Raw genomic sequence first — 24,825 nt, 5'->3', positions numbered from 1 at the left:
ACAGGTGAGAGCACACCGCTGATGAGTGGAGGGGGATTGCTTGTTGGAGACAAGCTTTTCCCCTGGCTACTCTGCTCAGTTACGTCACCCCGTCAGACCTCTCTCCCCACCAGGTCAAGATCCCTAAAGGCGACCTTTATCCTATTCTGTGACACTCTTTGCAACTTAAAAAAAACTGATAGAACATTTAGTATTTCTAGGTGCTTAAAGCTTTACTCCATGGGCTTCCCTTACCTGCTTTACCGGGTCCTCAGCTGCCTGGATGAGGCTGGGGCCCTGGGTCTGGCAGAGGTGTGTGCACCCTCTCCCACGTCTAATTCTTTGCCACTGTGATGGAGTGAGGAGAACAAAGGGCAACAGGTCTTCCTTACCTGGCCCAGGTTACAGACCATTCCTGATTGGCTCCAGTTTGATTTCAAATTTCAGTGTAAGCTTGAGGTTATGATTCCGTTTTCTCCAAATATTTAGCCAGTTGTTTTCATGTTCTTTATTAAATTATTGCTTTTCACTGAATAGAATAGTAGCTTTCTTGTCAAATACTAAATTCTTTATAACAGTACTGAAATGCAAAGAGAAACAATAGAAGTTAACTCTGACTTCTAAGCTTCCAAGGATTCAGTTTCTGGTATTTTGGTGTGACTCAGGATTTTTTCAGGGGTGATTTTGATCCGAGTGAGGTTTTCACTTTGCATGATAACTTTAGAGGCTAATCTCTGAGATGTAATTCTTCAGTATATACCGCAATGTTTCTGGACTTCAGCTTTTTGCCTTATCTGTCTATGTGTTTCTGTACCAGAATTACACTGTTTTAATTTTTGAGGCTTTCTGGTCTTCTGATTGGATGGTGTGAAGTGTCTCCCTTATTACTTCTTTTTTTTCTTTCAGTCACTATTCAAGGGTGTGGGACAGAGGAAGATATTCTCTGGTTTTTGTACTAGAAACTTAGAATACCTGTATGAACGCCTCCCCCTGAGACAGAAACAAAAACCTTTCTGAGGTTTTAATTTTAGTTACATTGAGTGGGTAGCTTACATTGGAGGAAATTTTGTCTTTAAAAATATTTTAAACCTCTGATTTAGGAACTGGTACAGTCTTCAGTATTTTAATTCTTTTTTCCTTCTTCCTTCCCTCCCTTCCTTTTTTCTTTGTTTTCTGAGTGTTCCTCTGTAAAATTCTGTAATATTTTCATTTCTGGTTGAATTTATCCTTAGATTGGTTTTTTCTTGCTGTTTGTTATGAATAGGACCTTTTCCCCCCCGTTATACTTTCTAGTCATTTTATCTTGAGAGACAAACCCTCATTCTTCTTAAGTGGAGATAGTTTTATCATGTAAAAAAACTTTTGTTTAACATAGAGCCGGCACTGGTGATGCTGGTGCAGGGCCACGGTCTTGTCATTTAAGGTGTGCTTTACCACAAGACAGTTTGATTAAAAGTGCTCAATTAGTAATAAGTGGAAAATTCTTTTTAAAATGTCATTGTAAAAGTCTCCAAATGTTTATGCAGCTGCACATGTTCACGCTGCAGTGGTGGTATTGTAGTGGCCTGCTAAAGAAAACAGAATTCTTGTAAGTCGCCAATTTTGATCAGCTTCCTATAAATCAACATTTACTTATACCATCTTAGAGATGACATGTAAGTCTGTATGACATTATTTGCTTTGAAATAATTCTGTCTTATATGTAGGCTTTTGAACAAAGACACTTTTTGACCTATCTGTTTATTTTCATTTTTTCTTTGAATCAGCTCTAGTGTTGAGCTTAGTTGGCAGTACTGTTTTCAGGAAGTACTTGTCCTTCAGTACTCGATTTCAGTACTGGTGTCTGCTCACCTTCCCATCCCCCCACCCCAGCTGTCCAGCCAGGTCTCCTTCTGTGGAACATGGTGTTACTGTACAGACGGAGCTGGAAGGTTGTATTCTTGGCTGATTGACGTATTCTGCCTGTCCTGACTTTAAAGGTGGATGACGACAGCTCGTGATTGATGTTGCATAACCAGGTAGTGCTGTCTTCTCAGAGAGACCGTCACTGCATGGTCTCTCAAACATCTGATGTGTATAACAGAGACAGTGATGGACAAATTAATAAATTAGACCTCTATTCATACTTAAATTATCAAAGCTAATCATTTAAATGAGATGTTCTATTTTAATTAAGGTTTCTGGCACCATAGTTAATGAGACTTGGAATTTCCACCAGAGCATTTAGCTCTTCCTTAATGATCAGCTTTGACAGTATAATTGTAAGTAGAGCCCTGATTCATTAAGTTGCTAACCTCTCCCCCAGTTTTTATTTATGCATATATATGTGAAATGGCCAGCTAACCTGGTATGTTAAGCTGCTAACCTCTCCCCCAGTTTTTATTTATGCATATATATGTGAAATGGCCTGCTAACCTGGTATGTTAGAGATGGACCTTTTAAGACAGTGGTAAGCAGACTATGAATTTTTACTTAAACTGACAGCAGTCTTTAAAAATAGAAATTCATACATGAAATTAGTCATTCAGCTTTTTCTTCTTAAACAGCTTTTGGAGCTTTAGCATTATACTTTGATTTTTAGAAGGAAATATTAGCAGTAGACTTAGAAAATAATGATCATATGTTTAGCAACATAACGAATTCACAGTTTTAAACACGAAAAATGTTTGTAAACACACAATATGTGTGAAGCTGATACTGAACCCAGGTGTAAGGATCTCTGACAGAGGAAAATAAGACTTTAAGGAGTAACAGTGAAATTATTTCAGACCTGAAGACTCTAAAGTTAAATCTGCATGCCAGTCATTGGTAGAGTTGCCATCTATAAGTAACAGAATATTCAGATTGGCAGGAGATGTACGTAGAAAGAGGAGTCTCTTTGGGGAAAAAATGAGAGCTGGGCAAAAACAACAGGAAGCAAAAAATGGTCAGGAAATAAAAGAAGAAATGAAATAAACAATGGAAAGTAGAGCATATATATATATATATATATATATATATATATTTAAACAACCTAAGGGTCCTAAGTGTAGGTGGAAATAAAAGAATATTCTCTGTCAAAAATACATAAATTTTTTATAGGTAAGGGATCTTTTTCTCAAATTTTTGTTAGTGGGCCCTTCTTTTTCAATGTACTTCATAGAAATTTCCCTCTGGGGGGAAAACATCTGAAATTTTGAACTCATTGCACGTAATGGATTTCCTTGTGTTGGGAGAGTGTCCTTCCGTCCTTCCTCAGTTCTGTCTTGCAACAGGGGACCAGGGGACCAGTGCGGTTCTACCTCAGAGTTCTATTTGGCAAGCAAAGGATGGTGCACCCTTGAGGCGTGAGGGCCAGCAACCCCAAAGGAGAGGTTGGCTTGCTTTCTCTTTTTATAGGTTTTGTCTCTTCCCCAGAGCCTGCCCTGTGCAAATTAGGGCTAGCCTGGAAGGGGGCATGTTTGTTTCACTTGAGGTTCTCATTCAGGTCCGTGTATTTTTCCTTTGTTCCCTTCTCGCGGACTTTTCCCTTTGTCTTTTAGCCACTGCCTTTTGGACTCCTTGTTCCTATTCTAACTGCCCAACAATTGTAATCAATTAGCATGCTCTCAATAGTTTTTTTTTTTTTTTTTTCAAATTTAAGTAACTTAAATAGGCTTCTGATGGCATAACACTTTATTTTAGCAGATACATCAAATTGTTGATGATTGTTAAAGTTGATGGATTATGTTTGGGTATTTTAATAATAAAAAGTTTAAATATATTGTCATTGATTAGGACTTTGATTTATTGAAGACTTTAAAGTAAAACTAGAACACTGGAATTAGCCGAGGCCTTGAAGATCATTTATTCTCCCTCTTTCTTCTAAGTACAGAACTAACAGACATTAGCTTTGTACTTGAGTAGAACCACCACCACCGTTCACACATAAAGCCTTTAGAATGTGATCCCCTACAGTTTTTGATTGTGCTGAACACTCAGGGCATGGTAATGAAAAGAAGCACTTCGTTTTGATTCTGAGAGCTAATCTTCTTGTTAACAAACCTCGGTAAGAAAGCCACACTGGACAAGCTGCTGTGACCATTCATTCATGCACTGCCTGGCCAAAGAGAGGAGAGCAGTTTAGAAGGTGGGTTGTTCTACCCAATACCATAAAGTAATAATTTCAACAAAGAAATTTTGAATGTACTGATTAAATTCACAGTTGACAGTAGTTAGAATGGTTAATATTCTAGAAAATAGGAAATTCAGAATGATCTTACCATTGGGAGAAAAATACCTTTAAAGCAGAGTAAAACTAAAGTGAATTTAGATACTATACATAAAGACAAAAGAATAGTAAAAATATATGAGAAAGGAATTGATGAGACAGAAGTGTTGTCACTTTTCTGATCCAGTAGCTAAAGCTTTGGAAATGCAGAAGTGACCCGGACATTCCTCATTTGACAGTGAGAGTCTCGCCTCCCTCTCCTCCCATCCTTTCTGCTTCAGGGCAGCCAGTCCAGGCCCATTCCCTTCCCCAGTTGATATCCTTGTGGTTCCATCTGTGGTGATCACTCTCACATGCTGACCCTACAGTTTTCCCCATTTGATTGACCTGACAACATCTGCTTGTGCTGTCTTATATTTTATCCCCCCCAAATCCTGCTATTTCTGTGCCCATTTATCTCTCTCTCTTTTTTGTAATCTAACCTCCAGTTCCTGATTTCCAGTTATTTGTAGCAACAAAGGTAAAAGGAAGTTCTCTCCCAGTCATAATTGTTGCAGGAAGGGGGATTCCCTTCCAGGGCCGAAACTGGGCTCTTGTCTAATTCTCGGAAATGAATTGTCTGAGGGGACACATGTGCTGACAAAGCGAGAAGTTTATTGGGAAGGGCACCCGGGTGGAGAGCAGGAGGGTAAGGGAACCCAGGAGAACAGCTCTGCCAGTGGCTCCCAGCCTCGGCTTTTATGGTGATGGGATTAGTTTCCGGGTTGTCTTTAGCCAGTCGTTCTGACTCAGTCCTTCCTGGTGGTGCACGCCTTGTTCAGCCAAGATGGATGCCTGTGAGGAGGATTCTGGGAGGTGGTCGGACGTGCGGAGTCTCTTTTTGACTTCCCGAACTCTTCCGGTTGATGGTGGCTTATTAGTTCCATGTTCTGTACCAGGCCCTCCTGTCATAAAACAGCTCACGCAAGTGGTTGCTATGGTGCCTGGCCAGGGTGGGCAGTTTCAATCAGTGTGCCTCCCCTAACAATAATGATTGGAAACTGAATAGCAAGTCTGTTATTACTGGGAGAGGGAGAGGGGGAAATAAAAAGCCAGTCCCATCCTGTCATTTAAGATCTAGCATGGAAGTTTATCTTTTCTGTTAGGTTAACAGCAGACCCTTCCTGTGTTCTAACGGTTGTGTGCTGAACTCATTCGATTCTCACAGTTCTAAGAGCTGCATACTGTGGGTTATGAAGATACATGTACGGTTGAAGCTCCCAAGAGGTGAAGTCAGTTTCCCAGGGTGATGTTCCCAGTAAAAGCAGCCTGAAGTCTACCCAGAGAGTCTGGCCATAGACCGGGGCTGGACAACTCACTCTGCTACATCCTGCCTTGCTGTTAGGACTGAGATTGAGCCATGGTCATAAAAGTCAGGCCAGGAAACTTGGAGGGCACTTAAGGAATTTCTGGCAAATACGTCCTGACAGAGGGCTAAAGAAATTTTGGTGCAAGTTAGGGAGGAGAAAAATAATTCTGTTTCAAACATACAAAGGATTGGATGAAGAATAATGAATGTTCCGTTTTAGTTGAAGACAATTTAAAGGAAGACTGCAGTGGGGCCAATCAGGTGCACTTCTGTTGGGGGTGGGGAACCCTGTCTTGCCATCACGTCTAAGGAATAATAAACTGGGAGGTTGTGAAGGGCCCACAGACGAGCCTCAAATGGATGAGTGTGTTCAAGACATTGTGGTTCAATTGATTGTGACTGTAATATCCCCTTTTAATTTTGAGCAGATATGTTTCTTCATGCTTAATTTAATGTTACCTAAAACGTTGATGGAACTTCAGAACTGAAGACAGGTGGTTCAGTCCATATCTTACAAACAAGAAAGCAGAGTCAGAAATGAGATGCGTCGTGTGCTAGGACTGCCTGCCCAGGGCCAGAGCTGCGTTTGAATCCAGGTCTCCAGACCCCCTGCCCACCACTCAGGCTGCTTTGGGGTGTTTCACAGTCACAGAAGAGAGTGGTGTGGAGAATTTCTACTTAATCAGTGAGATTGCTGTGTCCATAAGAGAGTAGGATATAAATGTCGCAGATTTATGAAATGTCCTTTTTCTTCGTGTAGTATGAACCCAGAGGACCTGGTCGGCCCTTGTACCAAAGAAGAATCTCATCTAGCTCAGTGCAGCCTTGTTCTGAAGAAGTAAGCACTCCTCAAGACAGTCTTGCTCAGTGTAAAGAGCTTCAGGACCATAATAACCAGTCTTCTTTCACCTTTTCCTCCCCGGAGTCCTGGGTAAACGCCACCTCATCCACCCCCTATCAGAACATTCCGTGCAATGGATCCAGCAGGCCAGCCCAGCCCAGAGAGTTGGCAGGTAAGACCGGGCTGGTGGTGGTCACAGCTTCAGTGCTCACTGGTCAGCTCCCGCTGTTTATGGGGTTTTCCTGCTCCCATTTCTTCCATTTGCATGATTGTCTTTGAACAGTAGTTAATGGTCACTGCTCACAGCTGTGCCTCAGGATTCATATTAATTTAGGACTATATAGCTTCCATATATATGATCTGGAAGGTAAGTAATCTGTCAGTATTTAGGAACTGATTATTTTGATGATTGTAACCTGTGAATGGGTAAAAGAAGTAAGGGAAACTAAAATACATTTCTAAATAGAATCACCTTTTCTTGGGAAGAGCTTGCTTTTGGGATTTTTGTCTTTTTTTTTTTCCAGTTAAGGGTGGGAATTGGTTAGGTCAATTTCAGTTTTCAGTAGCTTTATTGTCAATCAAGTTGTGACAGACACTTACACAGTAGAGTTTGACCATAAGAAAAACCAGTAGGGTCTAATATTTTGAGATTTAGAAATCCAGAGTTTATTTCTTGTATTCTGATGAAGTAAGAAATCCAAGTCCAAAGAAGAAAAAGAGAAAAAGAAGACATAGGAAGGCGCTGGAACGGACACAGCTTTGCACTTGTGTGGTGAGAAGTCTGACATCTCCCCTCCAGCCTAACAACCATTGTCTGTCCTTTGTCTCCTTATTTTTTTATGTTGACTGTAAAGAAACGTTAAATGTAAACAATGATACTATTTGATTCTCCGTTCTATAGCCTTCTCTTTGTAGGCTGTAGATGTTGATCTTTGTGAACAAGTCTATAATCGTTGGTGAATTTCTGCCTTGGTAGCATCAACCTTTGTATTTTGTTTATTTTATTCCTCATTAGAATGTGAATCCATTGTTTCTGTAACTGACCCATTTTGGAGAATATGCATACAAGCGTATTTTTAGAACAAGAGACATGGTAGATCAGAAAGCATTAAATAGGTATTAGTTTCATTCCCAGCAAGAGTGTTTAATCTTTAAACACTCATTAGTACCTTCTGTGTGTAAGCTGCTGTATTTCACCTGGGATTGCTTTGTCATTTTAGAGGTCTAGCAAAAACACACTCATCATATTTGGATTTCCTGAGAAACATATAAATTACAAATAAGTGGTGAAAATTTGTTCCTTTTTAGTTGTTTTGTTTATTATAATTTATTTTAAAGACAACATCATTTCTCATTTTTTTTCCAACCTAAACTTTAAGATAGCTTTTGGCCAAAATCAATAAAAAGTTGATAAGGTAGAAATTTCCTGAATAAGTGCCCAACACATATGTCATTTATGTTGTCTTTTCCACAAATATAAAATTGTTATTTTTCTCATTGTGTTATTTAGTCACTAAGTCATGTGTTGTTTAGTCAGTAAGTCGTGTCTTACTGTTTGTGATCCCAGGGACTTATAGCCCGCCAGGCTCCTATGTCCATGAGATTTCCTCAGCAGGAACACTGGAGTGAGTTGCCGTGTCCTTCTCCAGGGGATCTTCCTGACCCAGGGATCAAACCTGGGTCTCCTGCATTAACAACTGAGCCACTGGGGAAGCCAGTTTTCCTCATTGCTAGAAGACAAATAGTAAACACTTAACTAAGGGATTCCCAGGTGGCACTAGTGGTAAAGAATTTGCCTGCCAGTGCAGGAGACACGAGAGATGGAGTTTCAAAACCTGGGTCAGGAAGATCCCCTGGAGAAGGACATGGCTACCCACGCCAGTATTCTCCCATGGAGAATCCCATGGACAGAGAAGCCTGGTGGGCTACAGTCCACGGGGCCACACAGAGTCAGACATGGCAGAGCACACACATACACACCACTTAGCTAAATGTTTAAAAACGAATTCAGAAGTCACCAATATCCTGAAGCACACCTGCTAGTCTCACAGTTTGTATGTGTGTGTGTATATATGTGTATATGTATTCATTTTATTTTGTCTTATTTTACTTGTAGAGGAATGTAGCAATTGCCAGTAGTAAATCAGAAGGAAAATTATCACCACTTGGGAAAGTTCTTTCTAAAGTTTGAGACTTATTTCTTGAGTTGAAGGAAACTGTTTGTATTATATTGGTTTGGAATTTAAAGGCGGTCATGACATGGCTGTATTTCTCTACATTTGCAAGCCTGAGAGCAAAGGTCATGTTTCTGACCTTTGTGAGCTTTGGGTTCCCGTTTTGGCACTGGTCACACTTCCAGCTCTTGGTGAACGCTGAGGGCTGAGTAGGGAGAGCATGGAAACAGATCCCGTGCGATGGAGGGGTGCCCGGCCTCATTGTGGGGCCTGGCGCCGGCGGCGGCGCCGACAGTGAGGGTGGGGCTCACCCCGAGCCCGGGTGTCCCGGCTCCGTTCCCTTGTCCTGGTGGCAAAGCACGCCTTACCAAGCATCTTCTTTTCATAAACAGGTGAAAATTAAAGATTAGGTAGAAAAATGTATTTTGAAAAAAAGCATTGGCTGCCAGATTAGTAAAATTCAGTTTTAAAGAATAGTTTGTCTTATCTGGAGTATATGTGGTAAATCAGATTGACAGAGATCTTTACTTTCATGGGTAGATAAGCATATAGGCATTAGGTTAAACTGCCTCTAAAATATTATTTTGTATGTATTATTTAATTAAAAACATTCTAAACTCTAATTGTCATGAAAATGAGAGCATGGTTAAGTAAGAAGACTTGGTAAATAAAAATAGTTTTGAACAACCAATAAAATACTTATTTTGTGTATTAGGCAGTGCAAGACCCTTTTATATTGAAATGTTTGTTAAACTAATGCTCTTAAAAGCAATTGTTTTCATTCACAAAATGACGTTTAGACAGGAAAGGTGATAAATGTTCCAGAAAGCTGTTAAATGGCTTAAAATAATTTTGAAAAATTTGTGAATTTTTTAAAGTTTTAAAATAGTAATATGAAATTAGCATACTGAGTCAATGAAATACTAAAACTAAACTTTCCAATCCATGAATAGGTAATAAACATAGGGGAAAATGTCCATAAATATCAGTAATCAAAGACATGCAAAGTAGAACTGTAAGACAATTGTTTACTTATAAAATAGGCTAAAGTTAAGTAGTAACGTGAGTGTTGTGATATAGTACAGAAACGGGCACGTTTGTTGCCGGAGTGCAATCGGGCAGTGTTTTCCCACGGGGTGGTTTGGCCACAGTTACCATAGTTAGCCCTGTGTATCCCTCGTGGCTCAGCTGGCAGGTGGAGAATCCGCCTGCAATGCAGGAGACCTGAGTTTGATCCCTTGTTTGGAAAGATCCCCTGGGGATGGAACAGCTACCCACTCCAGTATTCTGGCCTGGACAATTCCAGGGAATATACAGTCCCTGGGGCCGCAGAGTCGGACATGACAGAGTGACTTTGACTTTCACTCTGATGGTTAGGGTATGTTTAGCTTTGTAAGAAACCAGCAAACTTGTGCACCATTCTGCCTTCCCACCAGCAGAGAACAAGAGTTCCTGTTGCTCCATGTTTCGCCAGCACTTGGCGACGTCAGTGTCCTGATGTGGGCGTTCTGATGACTGCTCAGTGGGGTCTCAATAGATGTGGCTTCCCTGGTGGGCCAGCTGGTAGAGTGTCTGCCTGCAGTGCAGGAGATCCGGGTTCAATCCAAGGGTGGGGAAGACCCCCTGGAGAAGGGAATGGCAACCCACTCCAGTATTCTGGCCTGGAGAATCCCATGGAGTGTCACAAAGAGTCGGACACGACCGAGCAATGTTCACACACACATGCACTGTATGGTACTTTTAGGAATTTATCTCAAGGAAACGTCATGAATATTTAGGAAACTTTATCTTTTATAACATTTGAAAAGTGAAAAATTGACTGCTATCCAGATTTCTAAAAATGAGAGTTTCCTTTAAAAATTTACGAAATGTCTGCATTGTTTGACGTCCTTAGGGAAAATGCACCAACGGGTTAAGGCTTAGCTCTGGTATTTGGAAATCTGAATGGCTTATTTTCTTCTTTGGCTTTTGTATAGTTTCAAGTTATCTTCAATGAATATGTATTATGATTATCACTCAGTATAATGTTTAAATTTTAAAACATTGGAAACAAAATCAGTGTTTAAAGCAAGTTATGATGTAGTGGGCCATGAAATGAGTTAGGAAGAATGGAGTCAATATTAAAATCAGGCAGATTACAGGAAGTGTGAAGCGAGGTTTACTGTTCTTCTCTCACTTTATTCCATTTTTACTTACATATTACAAGAAAAGGTAGCGTTTTTAAGAAACAGAATCTGATGCTACTGTTCTTCGGTTAATAATAGAAGCTATCTTAACCAGACAACTGGTTGAAGAGCTCATTTTTATTTAAGAAAGAACATATTTGCTCCCATTTTCAGACTATGAGTAGTTAATAAATATCTTAAACAAATTAGATTTTTGAAGCAGACCTTCGGATTTGATCTTCAGTTTTTAATATGTCTAGTTATTGCAGCTCACATAGTTAATTTTTTTTTCAACTGTTTCTGAGATGGAGAAGTTTGGTTAGATATGTTGTGATTTCAGGTTCTGTGGCAGAAGCCGTCTGTCCCTGAGTTCCTGGAGATGAAAACCAGTAGAGACGCGGAGTTAATGAGGTGCCTGGGTGTTGCTGGGCTTGCCCTTAAATCAGTGTTACTGTTCTCTGCTTCTAGCTCCGCCCAAGACCGTCAAAGCCCCCGAGGAACATCTGAAGCCTGAGAGCCTTGAGGGGTCCAGTTCCTTCAACTACAGCGTGCTGCAGCATCTCGGCCAGTTCCCCCCGCTCATGCCCAACAAGCAGATCGCCGAGTCGGCCAGCAGCAGCAGCCCGCAGAGCTCCGGGGCCGGCAAGCCTGCCATGTCCTATGCCAGCGCGCTGCGGGCCCCTCCCAAGCCCAGGCCCCCACCTGAGCAGGCCAAGAAGAGCAGCGACCCTCTGTCTCTGTTTCAAGAACTCAGCCTGGGGAGCTCAGCCGGCAGCAATGGCTTTTACTCCTATTTTAAATAATCACTTTTTTTCCTCCAGGGAGAATGTTCTAATTTCTGTATCAGTAGAACTAAGGTAGCCAGCCTTCACCTATAGCTGCACAGTTTGCTTTGTTTTCATGTTAAATATGTTCTCACTTAATTGCTTTGCTGCTAGACTTGCAACTAATTTTTTAAAAGTATATTCCATTATTTGCATTTTTGACGTGAGTCAGAATTTTGACAGCTTTTATGTGGAATAAAAAAATATTTTTAAATTTGTGTATTGTTATATATGTTTGCATCAAGCTAGCAGCTAAGAAGTTAATTGTGCAACTATTAAAAAAAAAAAAAGAAAAAAAGTTTGTCTAAAATGTATTTAAAGAGAAAAAAAATTGTAAGTAGCATTTACATTTATTCAATAATATTACCATATGCTGGGTTTCTGTACCAGAAATGGCCAGTTGATGTACAAATGTATGTTATTTTTGCTTAAATTCATTGAAAATTTTTTAAAATAAAGGGGCAGCATCTTCTGAACACTTTTAAGTTTCATCAGCTCTTTTTGGTGGCAAGATGCTGCTCTCTAAAACTTTTATAGTTTTAGGCTGTATGATGCGGTTGTCCTCCCCATCCACTGTAGGACAGAGTTAGAGGCATTCTTTGCAGGTGTGTTTCCTATGCCCCTGTTTTTTGTAACCTGAAAAAAACATGGGCATACTTAGTTATTTTTTGGACAAGCTACTCTTCAAGCTTGTTTTTAATGTTAATTTGATAGTGTGGTTTTTTTTAAACAAATCATGAAGCTGAAAAATTTTTAGGATTGTTGGTGCTTAGTAGACTTGATAACTATTTTAAAAATGCGTGAATTTAGTAAAAATCTTTTTTTCCTCACTATGCATGTGTAAATGTTTGTAATCTGGCTTCCCCTCTCTCCAGTGGTATAAAGAATTGTGCCGCTTTAAGGTTTCTTTTCCCTCCAGTAAAAATTTTGGTACCTTTTTTGATGTTTACATTAAAATGTGACATTATACATGGCAAATTCAAATATTTTGCTAACTGTTTTGTTTGAGGAATATCATTAAAGAAGAAATATAATGTTTATCAAAGATGTATCAAAATTCATCAAAATCTGGGGCAAAAACTACCCTTGTTTTTCGTCTTTCGATTCTTCTGAAAGAACCCCACTGAACTTGTACAAAAATATAAAATTTAAACAGCTCTCCTAAATATTCTACAGTCTAGACATTGTTTTGAGTGAACTTTGGTAAAATCCAAAGAAAAGCATTGACCCTCTTCAAACGTGTGGTCTTGTGACACTTTTGAAGCAAAGCATGTCCGTATTGTTTTCCTGACCTAGTAGTACTACTTTTATATTTCAGAGGTGTCTTGAAACTACAATATAACCTTTTTTAAAAAATAAAATAATAGGATAAGGTTGGGAAACATTGCAAATCCTGAATGGATCCTGATGATCCGTTCAGAAATAGCTTTTTGGAAGACTCCTTTTGAGTAGGCCATCATATATTTGCAGTCCACTTTAAAACAGTTGAAACGCGAGGGATAAAGGAAAACATGGACAGCAGGAGTCTGACCGCAGCAGCAGCCCCCTGCAGCCCTGGGGGCTCGGGAGAAGAGAGGGGAGGGCCTCTGGTTGGAGGTGGCCGAGCCGCAGGGCTCACGGGGAGAGCCCCTTCTGTCCCGAGTGCAGCCAGCTGGTAGGTGGCTGCACCGCAGAGGCTGGGTGCTGTGTGCAGCGGCAGGTGTTGATGTGTCGACTGCACATGTGGTCACGGTTAGTACAAGTCACAGTTGGAAAACGGAGCCAGCAATTGCACAGCACCTTGGTTTCTCTGTACGATATCAGATCACCACATTCAGCGGTGTTGGATTTTACTCAACATAACTTTAGTCATGAAAAAAGAAGAAAAAATTTTGCTATATAGCTGCGTATTTCCAACTTGGTGACAAAACTCAAGATAGAGCCCAAATGAAAATGAGATCCCCCTGATGTGAGGGTGTCTGTGAAAAATAGCGTTCTTGTCAGTGAGGACCCTCCTCCCCCCCATATCCAGGACTACGACACAGCTAGGTGAACGGCCGAAAGTATGTTGGTGAAGACAACTGTCACCTCAGGCCTGTCAACTAAGCCTGTGTCATGAAGTAATTGCCTAATTACCTGTTTTCCATACCTGAACCTTTAAGAAATACTAGTTTTAAAATTATTTAAATGTGCCCACCCCACCACCTTATATAAGTATGTTGATGATGGAAGCTTCGCATAAGGAAGCTGTTGGGTCGTTGTGACTTCAATGTTCTAAGCAGTTATTTCTGAATAACTAAAAATAATAGCTACTTCCTAGTACACTGCTGTGCTGAGCATGTCTGAGTGATCCTCATTTCTTTGTTGTTCCTGTAGTCAAGGAATCATAATGTTGTTCCCATCAGTACGCTCTTAGATTCGGTTTCAAACGTGTACTCCAACCTCCAGGCTTGGTCCTCAGCTTTCCTTAATGCCATATTTCCAGCTGTGCTTTGAGTATTATGTATGCGTAATATCTTGTGACAGTTTTGAGGAAATCGTAACTGCAGGAATCATTGCAAGTTTCCATTGCAGTGAAGCATGGCTTCAGAGTACCATTCCTGCTCCTGGATCTGACTTGGGCAGTATGAGCAGGCGCCCACGGATCAGACTGAAGTAGCAGTTGATGGTCGGCTCCCTTGTCTGCAGGGGCCATGGTCACAGAGTCAACCAAGTGCAGATCAGAGATACTAAAAAAGATTCCAGAATGTTCCAGAAAGGAGAACTTGAATTTGCCATGCACTGGCAACCATTTACATAGCATTTATATTGTATCAGGTATTAAAAGTTATCTAGAGAATGATTTAAAGTATATGGGAGAGTGTGTGAGTTACATGCAAATACCGTGTCATTTTATAGAAGGGACTTGAACTCCAGCCCCTGCAGATACCAAGGGATGACCTTATATAAAGGTTCAACCTTAGTTCAGATGGAACTTCCTTATTTTTAAAGCTTGATATTACCTCTGGGATAATACCAAGTGTTACCAACTTCCTTTTCTTGCAATACAGATTTCTTCCAAGTGAAGTCAATTGTTCACATGATGTCTTTCTGCTTCTTTGTTCTCTGTATCACTCTGAAGTTTCCTTTTTTTTTTTTGCCAGAACTATTTTTTATTCATTTTACTTTTTAATTTCAGTGCTACTGAGATTTTGTTTTTTACATTAAAGTTCTTTTGGGTGATAGAATTTGTAGAGTTTTCATGCTAATTTTTTTTTCCTGATCTAAAAATGAATTTCTATTAAGATTTGAAGAGCTTCATTCAATGTAACATGGATATCTCTGGTGTGTTTTAAAGGGGGTTTTGGTTGCTATTTTGGCATTTTGGCTTGTGCTTTGCCAGATTGTTGTAGCAGAGCTTTGTTTTTGATTAACCAGCAGTTAATTATTGACCGTTTAAACAACATAACCTTCATTTTCCTTTCCTCAGAGACAGGCAGGCTTTCTTTCTATCCGGGTCATTTTGTATGTATGAAATAACAAACTGCCTTGTGTGGTTTATTCATCAAAGATTGTAGAATAAGTTTGGGTTTGATGTAAACATCAATTGGTCTTTTCAGTTCAAAGAATTTCAGAATAAGTAAAACAAGCAGAATTCCCACTGAATAAGCATTACCTAATTAAACATAGCAGTCTCCAAGACCTATTTGTGAAAATAGTTTCCATGTTTATGGAGGCATTGAAATTGCTGAGAAAGTTAACCTAATTTCCTAAATTGAAATAATTAATATATAGTGTTATCTTGCTCTCATGTAGTCGATTTTACATGTTTCATATTTTCCATGTGTACACATCTGAGAGCAAAGCTATAAACATGTAAGAATTTATCTCCAGCCACCTTGACTAGAGAGAGCCACTTTGCCTAAAAAGAGCCAGGGTGTGAAAACCAATTTCAAGATCAATTTTAGATTTCAACTACTGTTATGAAGAAGATTAGATTTACTGAAATCACCATTTTAAGAAGAGACACCTGTTATCCTTAGATACCATTTTTTCAAACTGGAGTTGTTTTTAAAAAGAGAATCCAGAAAAAGCCTATAAAAATACAAGATTAAAACTTTAAATATATTGAAAGATACAAATTGCTACCTTAAATGTTACTTAGGCTATCTGGTTTTTCTTGTAGCTCCACAAAGGTAGTAATTTGTCTTTTGTAAGATTTACCAGACATGTTTCTTGCTAACCATCCCTTTAAAGTAGGAGAACCCTCAATTTCTAGCATGACCCTATGTGTTCCTAAATCTCAAAGTAAATGTTTGAGTGGATCTGACGGTTTGCTCCACTCTTTGCCACCTGATCCACAACTATTTAGCACTTAGAAATAGTGGATAATGTTCTACTTATGATTTCTTGTTCAGAATATCACTTAGTGATGTCCGTCACGTATTATAAAGACATCAGGAAATAGTAAGCGGCATTTCAGTCTTCAAAGTACTCCTTGTGTTAGGTTTCTCATATTCTCCCTCTACTTGAGGTTGGATATTTATGTGGTGAGATTTCACTGTCAAACTGCTAAATTCACCCTTAACTACTTTCATACCTGTTTAATAAGCAATTTCAAGACCATTGTTACAAGGAATGAATCTTACTAACATTTTTATAAAACACATTCAAGAAATGGCATTGTTATTCCTTTAAATTAGAATATCAGATTAAACAGAATTACAAAATTTTTAATGTATTTAAATTTTTTGAAATGTTTGAAAATCATCTACTTTGGAATAAACGTTAAGGAAATAGTCACAGGAGTTTCTAAATTTCTTTGAAAGGAGGCACCTAACAGAAGAATCTAGACTTAGTAACATGAATCGTGGTTAAATCCTAAACTCAGTTTTACAGTGTTAGCCTAAAGCTTCTAAAACTGGAGTGTTGAGAAAACCCAGAGACATTCATATACGTATAGTTCCAGTAATGTATTAGACCAGACTTCATTTGCAATTTGTTCAACAGAGAGATTTTATTTTGATACGAATATTAAGCATAATGCATAGTAAGTTTTATATAATTCTATAAGTTCATTAAACAATATTGTGGACTTTTCACTATATTCTTTGGGAGTCTTTTAGCTGTTTCTACACCTCATATGAGGTGTCTTTTGTATTTTATTTTGCATACTAGCATGTGACTGCCTGCCTTAGAACTATGTATAGGAGGGGAAACCAATATTAAATTTTTTTTGATTTTTTGAAATAAATTTTGTCATTAGCTTTTTTTTTTTTTTTTTTTTTTTAATGTCTGAGCAGTGGAGGGGAAGGGGTGAATTCCATAGGTTTCCACACAGAATAGAAGGAGTATCTGTTTACACGTCTGTCCTGTCTGAGTAGGACAGAGCAGTGGGTCTCAGAGTAGAGCGCCTGCGTCAGAATCGTCCGGGAGCCTTGTCAAGTACAGGCTGCTGGACCCACTCCCGCCATCTCTGACTCCAGGCTGGAGCCTCGTCGTCTGCATTTCCAAAAAGATTCAGACGAGGCTCAGGCTGCTGTCCAGGCAACACACCTTGAGAACCACTGGTCTAGAGAAAGTCCTAGGGTCTTTTTAATCATGCATGTATTCATTCAGTGTGCAGAACTGATCTCTTGAGACACTGTTATAATTCGGGACGTTCATAGAGAAAGACCGCTGGAGCAAAGAGCCCTCTGGGTGGGGGCCGCCACCTCTCGCCTCCAGCATTCACCCTCTGAGGTCTGGGCTGCTCTTCCAAGTCAGGGTAGGAGTGCTGTCACTTCTAGCGTGAGTTTGGCTTCCTGTACACTGCAGCCTGGGCTTTTGTCTAGAAGCTGAGCATTTGTTTGGAGAGCTTAGAGTCAGTCTTGATGCTCCGCACACAGAGATGAGCATTGTGGTAGGAAGCCATCGGACTGGCACGGGAATGCCCTTTGCGTTTATGGAGGCCCTCAGTATCAGAAGCCCCAGACTAAGACGGCAGTGACATTGAGCGTGGAAAATGATAGATAATCCCCAAATGATGTCTTTGTGGTTTTCATGTTTTGGGGGATGAGAGAGGTGAGGGCAAAGGATTTGCTTTTCAAATTATGTGTTTCTCAGGTTAAACTTATTTTGGATTCTTTGCCAATAGGTGTTAGGGGAGCCTGCAGTATTGTTTAGGGAAGAAAATTGACAATTGTCTCTGATTTCTTTGCTACCTTTTTTTTTTTTCTTTGCTACCTTTAAAAAAATTTATATATGTTTGCAAGAAACAGTCTAGAGGAATCTTCCACCTACACAGCATGAGTTATTCATAAACTATAGGTGCACATGTATGAGCAAGTTATTTTTGAGAGAAACTGCCTACAATATAATAAACCTATAGGTCTATGGATATTTTAAAATTTGTGTGTTATTGTCGTTAATATTTCCCCTGGAGTGCAGCTTGAGAGGTATTGGTCTCTGCCTCTGGTTTTTTGTTTGGCTTTGAATTTACTGAGACTAGAAAGAGAGAAAAAATTATTTTTAAGGTAGTAGATTATAGAATGACTTAGATGTAGACCATATGATAAGCAACCTAGAACACACAGCTTTGGAATTCTTAAAATACAGTACTTCCTCCTTGAAAGCCTTGATAATCTTTGGTGGGACTGTTTATATGTTCAGCACAGGTTACTGTATTAAGTTGCAGCTCATAGGGAGCTTCAGTTTATTTATCCTTTGCTTTGCACGATGCCTTGGATGCAGAGACCTCGCTCTGTCGTCCAGTTGGTCGGGGGGCTCTGTCCAGGTTGAAGTCCTGACAGGTCAGCTACAGCTGAGAATGTTTCTCAGCCCCCACCCCCCCCCCCCAGAGGACGAGTCAGGTTTTTATGTATCCAGACCATGCCAGCTTCTCATAACCCGTGTGTATGACAAGTACTGTATCCGCTTTCTGTGCCAGTCATCCAGTCTGATTCTTTGAAACCCATGAAGGTACTGGTTAAATGTGGTAGTTGTATCCTAGGTAAATAGGGTGAATAAAATACCTCTCCTCTAAATTATAAAGGTAATGGGTTTTGCATTTTATTGAAGGCTTCATTAGTGACACAGTGTTTTTTTAAAATGCTTCAGGAATACAGTTCTTACCTAAACTTGTTCAGCTAACTTCATACAGTTGCAAATTCATACAGGGTCTTAGTTTGGCAAGCCTTCCCAAGGGAGGTTACATAAAACTGATTTGATCCGTTTCCATCTCTTCAAAGAGTACCAGCTGTACAGCCATCTATCTAATAATCATAATTTTTGGCAAAATTATTATTTTTTTCTTTGTGGTTAATGATACCTCATCTGAGAATTCTAATGCCTAAAGAGTTTATCCTTAAAAGTAAAAATGACTTTGTACCATAAAATAACCCCAAAGCCACTCTCTAGGGTTTTTATTTCCTTCTGTTTTTTGTCATTTTCTTTTAAAACCTAGTTTTGGAATTACTTTGGCCACATTGGTTCCTTAGAACAAGGTTTCAGTTCGGAGTTCTATAATTCCTACATTGTGATCATTGTCTCAGTGAAATTCTTTTGTTTTAAAAGATTCATGGTAACACAAAATGTATTTTACTGCTACAACTAAAATGTATTTATAATAAAATGCCTTTTTAATAATTTGGAGATCTGTTTATTATCTGTGAAACACTATCCTCTGCTTCCTTTCAAGATCCAAGGTCTGACAGAAGTTAAGCACAGTACTTTGATTTTATTCATGATATTAATCAGTAAAACCAGCTAAAGTAACAGAACTAAATATTAATTTGTAAAATTGTGACTCTAGTTTTCAGAAATTTGCAACTTAAATCTCTAAACTTCAGCGGTAGTAAAGGCCTGAAGGCTTCGGGTGTTAGTTACCTAAAAGTTTAAAGATCATCAGCCCTTTTCAAATTAAAAAAGTAACCCATATGGCTCACTGGTAAAGAATTCTCCTGCCAATGCAGGAGACGTGAGTTTGATCCCGGGCTCAGGAAGATCCCCTGGAGGAGGAAATGGCAACCCACTCCACTGTTCTTGCCTAGAGAATCCCATGGACAGAGGAGCCTGGTAGGATGAAATCCAAAGAGTCGAAAAGAGACACGACTGAGCTGACAGAGAAGAGACAATCATGAATTGCTCTTAACAAGTCCCTTATTAATGCTGGGCTTGTGCAACCCAGAATTTATTTCAGACATTGTAAACCTAGTTGACATCAACATCAACATATTAGGGGGTGTGCCAAGCATTTAATCACACTGCCTCCCCTCCCCTCCAAATGCTGGCTGGGCACAAAATTGGCCTGAGTCAGGGTCTCATTTTCGTTGGGGAAATAATTCTTCGCATGTGCCATGATATGACTTCAAGAAGCATTAGCCGGTCACAGAGGCTTTGTGTGCCGTGGCGGTCTTATTTTAACCTCCCATTAATGTGGCACCATGAATCAAACAAGTATGCTGTGCTTCAGGTTTGCAAATGTGGGGAGATGGGACAGTCGGCCTTTCTTAAGGACAAGTTACAATTCTTAGCGCAGTGAATCATATTCAAGATGGGTATCCTGCTTTCTTTGAGTTGATCTGATCCGACATAAATCATCTCTGGGTTTTGCAAAGAAACACACTTCTTTACATATAAATCAAACGGCTGTGGAGAAGCCCTAGAAGCTATCTGCTCTAGAGGACATAACCAAGACCAATTTTCAATGGAAAACATACAAATAAGACTCACAGGTGTTAATTCCAGTGCATTACTGGTGCTCTTTGAAGCACTTTTCTGAGAATGAAAGTAGAAGAATGTGATTTCATCAAAACTGCAAGGCGGGATCATTCTGTATGGAGCATGGGTTGAACTGGAGAATGGAGAGTCGCCTTGGGGAGCACTGAAATGGAGCTTGGCTAAACTGGAACACGCCCACGTCCCTGTCCCTTGGAGCTGAGGCAGGGTCTGTAATGGGCTCTGACGCCCGATGCACACAGCGGTGTTGTCCTAACAAACCACTTCCCACAAGGATGGAGACCCTCTCTTCAGATGTGAGGACCCATCCTGATCGCATGGCCTCAGTTCCCGTTCACCCTACCGACTGCGGCTGACTTACCTTTCTGAAGTGGATCTGATGGTGCCACTCTTGCCGGGAAGCCCTCCGTGGTTTCCTGTCGCACCTTCAACTTCTTAGCTGGACTCTGGAGCGCTGCACACAGTGCCCTAAGTCAGACTGCTTCCCCTTCCTTCCCTAGATGAACCCTCGCCCTTCCTGGCTTCTCAGCTCACCCTTCAGCACCAGGACACCCAGGCCTGCTCTGGCGAGTGCTGCTTATCACTCAGGATTCTGTAAATTCACCTCCCACACTCCCCAGTTGGAATTAGCTCCCTTCTCCTCTAAGGGCCTTATACTCGCGTTACCACAGTTTTTGTGTTTGAGTTGGGAGCTGGTGAGCTTCTCGGTGACAGAGATCTGGTCCCGAGGCCCCAGACCTACAGCGTAGGCTCTGCACCTTCTACAGAGCACACCCTGAAATGCCGGCGGAAGCAGCTCAGAGGGGTGGATTCAGAGAAGAGCTTAAGGACCCTCTCCCCTCCCCCACAGATGCCCTTTGCCAGTGCGATTCTGCCAGATGCCGACTGCTGCTGGCAGTGATGGCCCGGGTGCAGCCACATCCCCGCTCACTTAGCTTTAACAGTCACCTTTTGTGTCTTCCCAGGTGTCACTGTGGGAACCCTTGATTTAACAGCTTCACCATGGTTACGTCAACTTTGATGGACGCTGCCTACCTTAGCATCTCCTGGTCTGTAGGCATAAACTTACCATACAGGCTTTTGGGAAAGTGATGAAATTCCCATTGCTCTGAAGCTCTGGTGGATTTTAAATCCACAGAGGGAGGTGATTAAATAGAATGGGAGCTGCAGCTTGCAGAATGTGGTGTTAGCCCACTCTTAGCTCATTAAAGCGGATGCTCTGCAAATTGATTTGAACCATTGTTTTGGGAGAACATGGGGCTAATTCCTGAGAAGAGAGGACACTAGTGTGACAATGGGGTGAACCAGCCAAGGCTCTGGAAGGTGGTCTCGGCTGGCTGGTCACGTGGCTTGCCCTCTGGGCTCCCCTGCAAACAAACTAGAGGAGAATGGGTTTGATGCTGTTTTGCCCACTAGTTGGACAGAAATGTAATCTGAGGCATCTCTGACTAGCCCTCTAGACATGAACAGAAGCCAAAAGGGATGGGCCTGAAGTCCGGTGGTAGGTGGCTTGTCTCTGGGCCTGCTCTTCAAACGCACCTGCTGTTAGGTCTTCTGTCGGCTTGGTATCCAAAGAGGCACGGGTTTCTACAAACTGAGCAGAAGTGGGCACTCTTGGCTGAGTCTCCTATTCAAAGTTTTGAGGAGTTAGTCCTCTTTTAACTTGGCGATTGGGCATAAAGCGAGCAGTGTGACCTGGGACCAAGGTAACAGCTGTGTAAGCGATCAGGCTTTACCGGACAGATTAACTCTCCTCCCTGTGACCCTGCAGGCCAGCAGCTCCCAACCTTTTGGGCACCATGGACCTTTTTGGCCTCCAAGGACTGGGTGAGGGGGTGGCTTCTGGATGATTCAAGTGCATCAGATTTATTGTGCACTTTATTATTATTACATCCACTCCATCTCAGATCATCAGGCACTAGGTCTCCGAGGTTGGGGACTCTGCTATAGGCCTTCTAAGACCTAGATCATTCCTGCTGGTTGTGCTAAAGAGTGGAAGAGACAGCATTTTGAAAAAAAAAAAAAGTGTGCTCTAGTGTCATTAAAGGTAGTTTTGAATCATCCAGCAAAGGCCTTGTAGAAACCTATCTGTTCCTTTTTTTCTTTTAATTGAAGCTGTGTTAGTTTCAGGTGTTCAGCAGAAACCTCTCTGTTCTTAAAGACTGCCGGCTGACGTGTTCCAGCTGAGAAAACCCATCTTATCTGGACCCGCAGCTGTGAGCTCCGCTGAGGTGGAGGCAGGGGCCCAGGCCCAGCACAGGGCAAGCCACAGGGCTGTGGGCCCCTGAGGGCATGACCCAGGTCCCCAGTGAGCTCTAGTGGTCCTCTCCCTGTGCGTCCTGCTGCTTCTCTGGAGCACCCCTGCCCTCTTCTAGCTCACACACCTGTCTGATGTGCCAGTGCCCCCTGGGGGCACCGTGTGGAGTGTCTGACTGGGTGGGGAAGGTTCTAGCTGCCAGGGTGACTCAGAAAAACATCACCCAGCAAGGCAGGTGCATGCAGGGAACCATGCAGAACGGGGTAGAAACTGGGAATATGAGCCCAGTGTCAAGGGCACACAAGGGAGAAAGCATGGATTTTGCACAGAGGGGTTAAAGGCATGTCCACGCTGGGCCCTGGGGAGTCAGGAGGACTCCAGCAGCTTCTGAAAGGGGGCAGGCCACCCGCGGCCAAGGAACCTAAATCGCATAGCACTTAGCTTTATTTTAAAGTCACTGACTATATTTAACTCTAGGTCGTGAGGGGCAGGTCCACTATCCATCCCTGGTTTTGTCCAGAAGCAGGTCCTGTCCTGGCTCAGCACATATGCTGTAGTCAGGGGATGAGACAGGGCAATGGTCCCCAAAGACGTCCACATCCTGACCGGGGGAACCATACTTTGTATGAAAAAGGGACGCTGAACACGTGACTGAGCCAAGGGCCTTGGCGGCGGAGGGGGCCGGGAAGCGGTGGCGCTTAGCTTGGACGGTCTGGTGAGCAGAGGTCCTTCCACGAGGCAGCCGTGAGGCCGCAAGCAGAGACGGGTTAGGGAGCGCGGCATCTCCTCTCCTCTGCAGCTCCTTCGTTTACCTTCATCATACGCCGCTTCCTCTCTCAAACCTTTCCTGGCCATCCGTAAGAAAAGCAACGGAAATGTCATTTTAAGGCTTTCCGCCGGGGGGCTGGAAGTGGGCCCAGGAAGAACAAAGGACCAGACCGAAGAATGTCCCCCTGAGCCCGTGCCGTCCTGGGGCCACGGGCTGGAGCGAGTCTGTGCGCACCCCGAAGGCCACCGCTTCGGGCTTGAGACACCGTCCAACTCCTTGGAGAAGGTGGGAGGAAAACGACGCTTCTTCCAGCCAGGCGGTCCGGTCCTCTGCAGAGATCACTTCACTTCTGCGATACCCACAGAGCATGGCTCTCTGTTCCGGGAATCGGTCTCTCTGCTAAGGGCTCACACCTGGATTTCTGGAGCTGGCAGGTAGGACCTCCTGGCCTCAGTGACTGGGGGCCGCCTCTCGCTGAGGTGCGGGCGGCCTTGGCGTCGGCTCCTTTTCTCATTTTCCTTCCCATTAGGTGGAGCGGGTTGTACATTGCCACCTCCCTGCCTCTGGGACGTATCCGGACTGTATCCCTGTTTTTCCGGACGTCCTTCGGCCCATGCGGCACATCCTGGGTCGCCCCTTTGTCGTACACGCAGCATGGATGGGCTTCCGACTGGCGCGGGGCGGGGCGCGGGGCGGGGCGCGGGGCGGGGCGCGGGGCGGGGCGCGGGGCGGGGCTGTTTGCATCAATGAGTTGGGTGTTGTGAGCTCAAGCTCAGAGCTGAAGACCTCAGACTGTGGCTGCAAACACCGCCCCCACCCCAACCCCGCCCCGCCCCGCCCCCACCTGTTTCTCCCTGGTTCTACCAGGACTGCTCTGTGGGCGAAGACAGAGGCAGGCTTAAAGCCGAATCGGCAAGTATCTCCAGGAGGCTGGGCTTTCACATTCAGGCCAGAAACTTGTCAGGAGCAGCCCCAAGAAGACAAACTAGCGCTATGTGAAGTGAGACAGACATAGAGGAGCAAATACTGTTTGCTCTCACTCGTGTGAGGCACCTGAACAGTCAAGTTCACAGAGACAGAAAGTGTATGGTTGGAGGGGTGGGGGGCGGGGAGTCTTTTAAAGAGGGCAGAGCTTCTGTTTGGCAAGATGAAAAGCGCCATGGACAGTGGGTAACATGGCGGAGCTGGACACGTAGAAATAAAGGTGGTAAATTTCATGCTGTGTATACTTTACCACATTTTAAAAAAGGTCTCATACTTAAATGTTATTTATCTAACTGGGTTGCTAGTCCTGGCTCTGCCACCTCCCTTACCTCGTGCGATCTGACGAATTTTAAAAAGTTAAGAAAGTGAACACGTTATGGTTTGACGACCGTTCAGTTCACACCGGTCCAGTAGGAACTAGAGTCACAGGGACCAGACTCCAGCCTGGCGCCCCCAGGCCTCTCTGCACTCACCGTTGGCCTCGAAAGATGCAAACAAACACTAACATGGTTTCTAACCGCTCAAGGCCACATCCTGAGGATGACCCCAGCCCCTCTTAAACTGTCTGCCTGAGAAAATTCAAGGCTGCCTAAAGACTCTGCTGTTTGTCCAGCCAAAA

General features: G+C 42.3%; 1 protein-coding gene across 14 annotated transcripts in view; it reads left to right on the top strand.

Moving 5' to 3' along the window:
• Positions 1–12,353, top strand: part of HELZ (helicase with zinc finger) — a 142,027-nt gene extending 129,674 nt beyond the window's left edge. For 13 of the 14 annotated variants that reach the window (XM_061145052.1, XM_061145043.1, XM_061145055.1 and 10 more), the window contains 2 exons: positions 6,277–6,529; positions 11,165–12,353. In XM_061145052.1, coding sequence (XP_061001035.1) covers positions 6,277–6,529; positions 11,165–11,499 — 588 coding nt within the window. In that variant the 3' untranslated portion in view covers positions 11,500–12,353. The remainder of the gene's footprint in view (positions 1–6,276; positions 6,530–11,164) is intronic. The other variant, XM_061145056.1, reaches the window with a different exon arrangement.
• Positions 12,354–24,825: the final 12,472 nt, after the last annotated feature.

The sequence above is a fragment of the Dama dama genome, chromosome 5 (genome assembly GCF_033118175.1).
Source record: "Dama dama isolate Ldn47 chromosome 5, ASM3311817v1, whole genome shotgun sequence".
NCBI lineage: Eukaryota > Metazoa > Chordata > Mammalia > Artiodactyla > Cervidae > Dama > Dama dama.
This window is presented reverse-complemented; position numbering and strand designations above follow the sequence as displayed.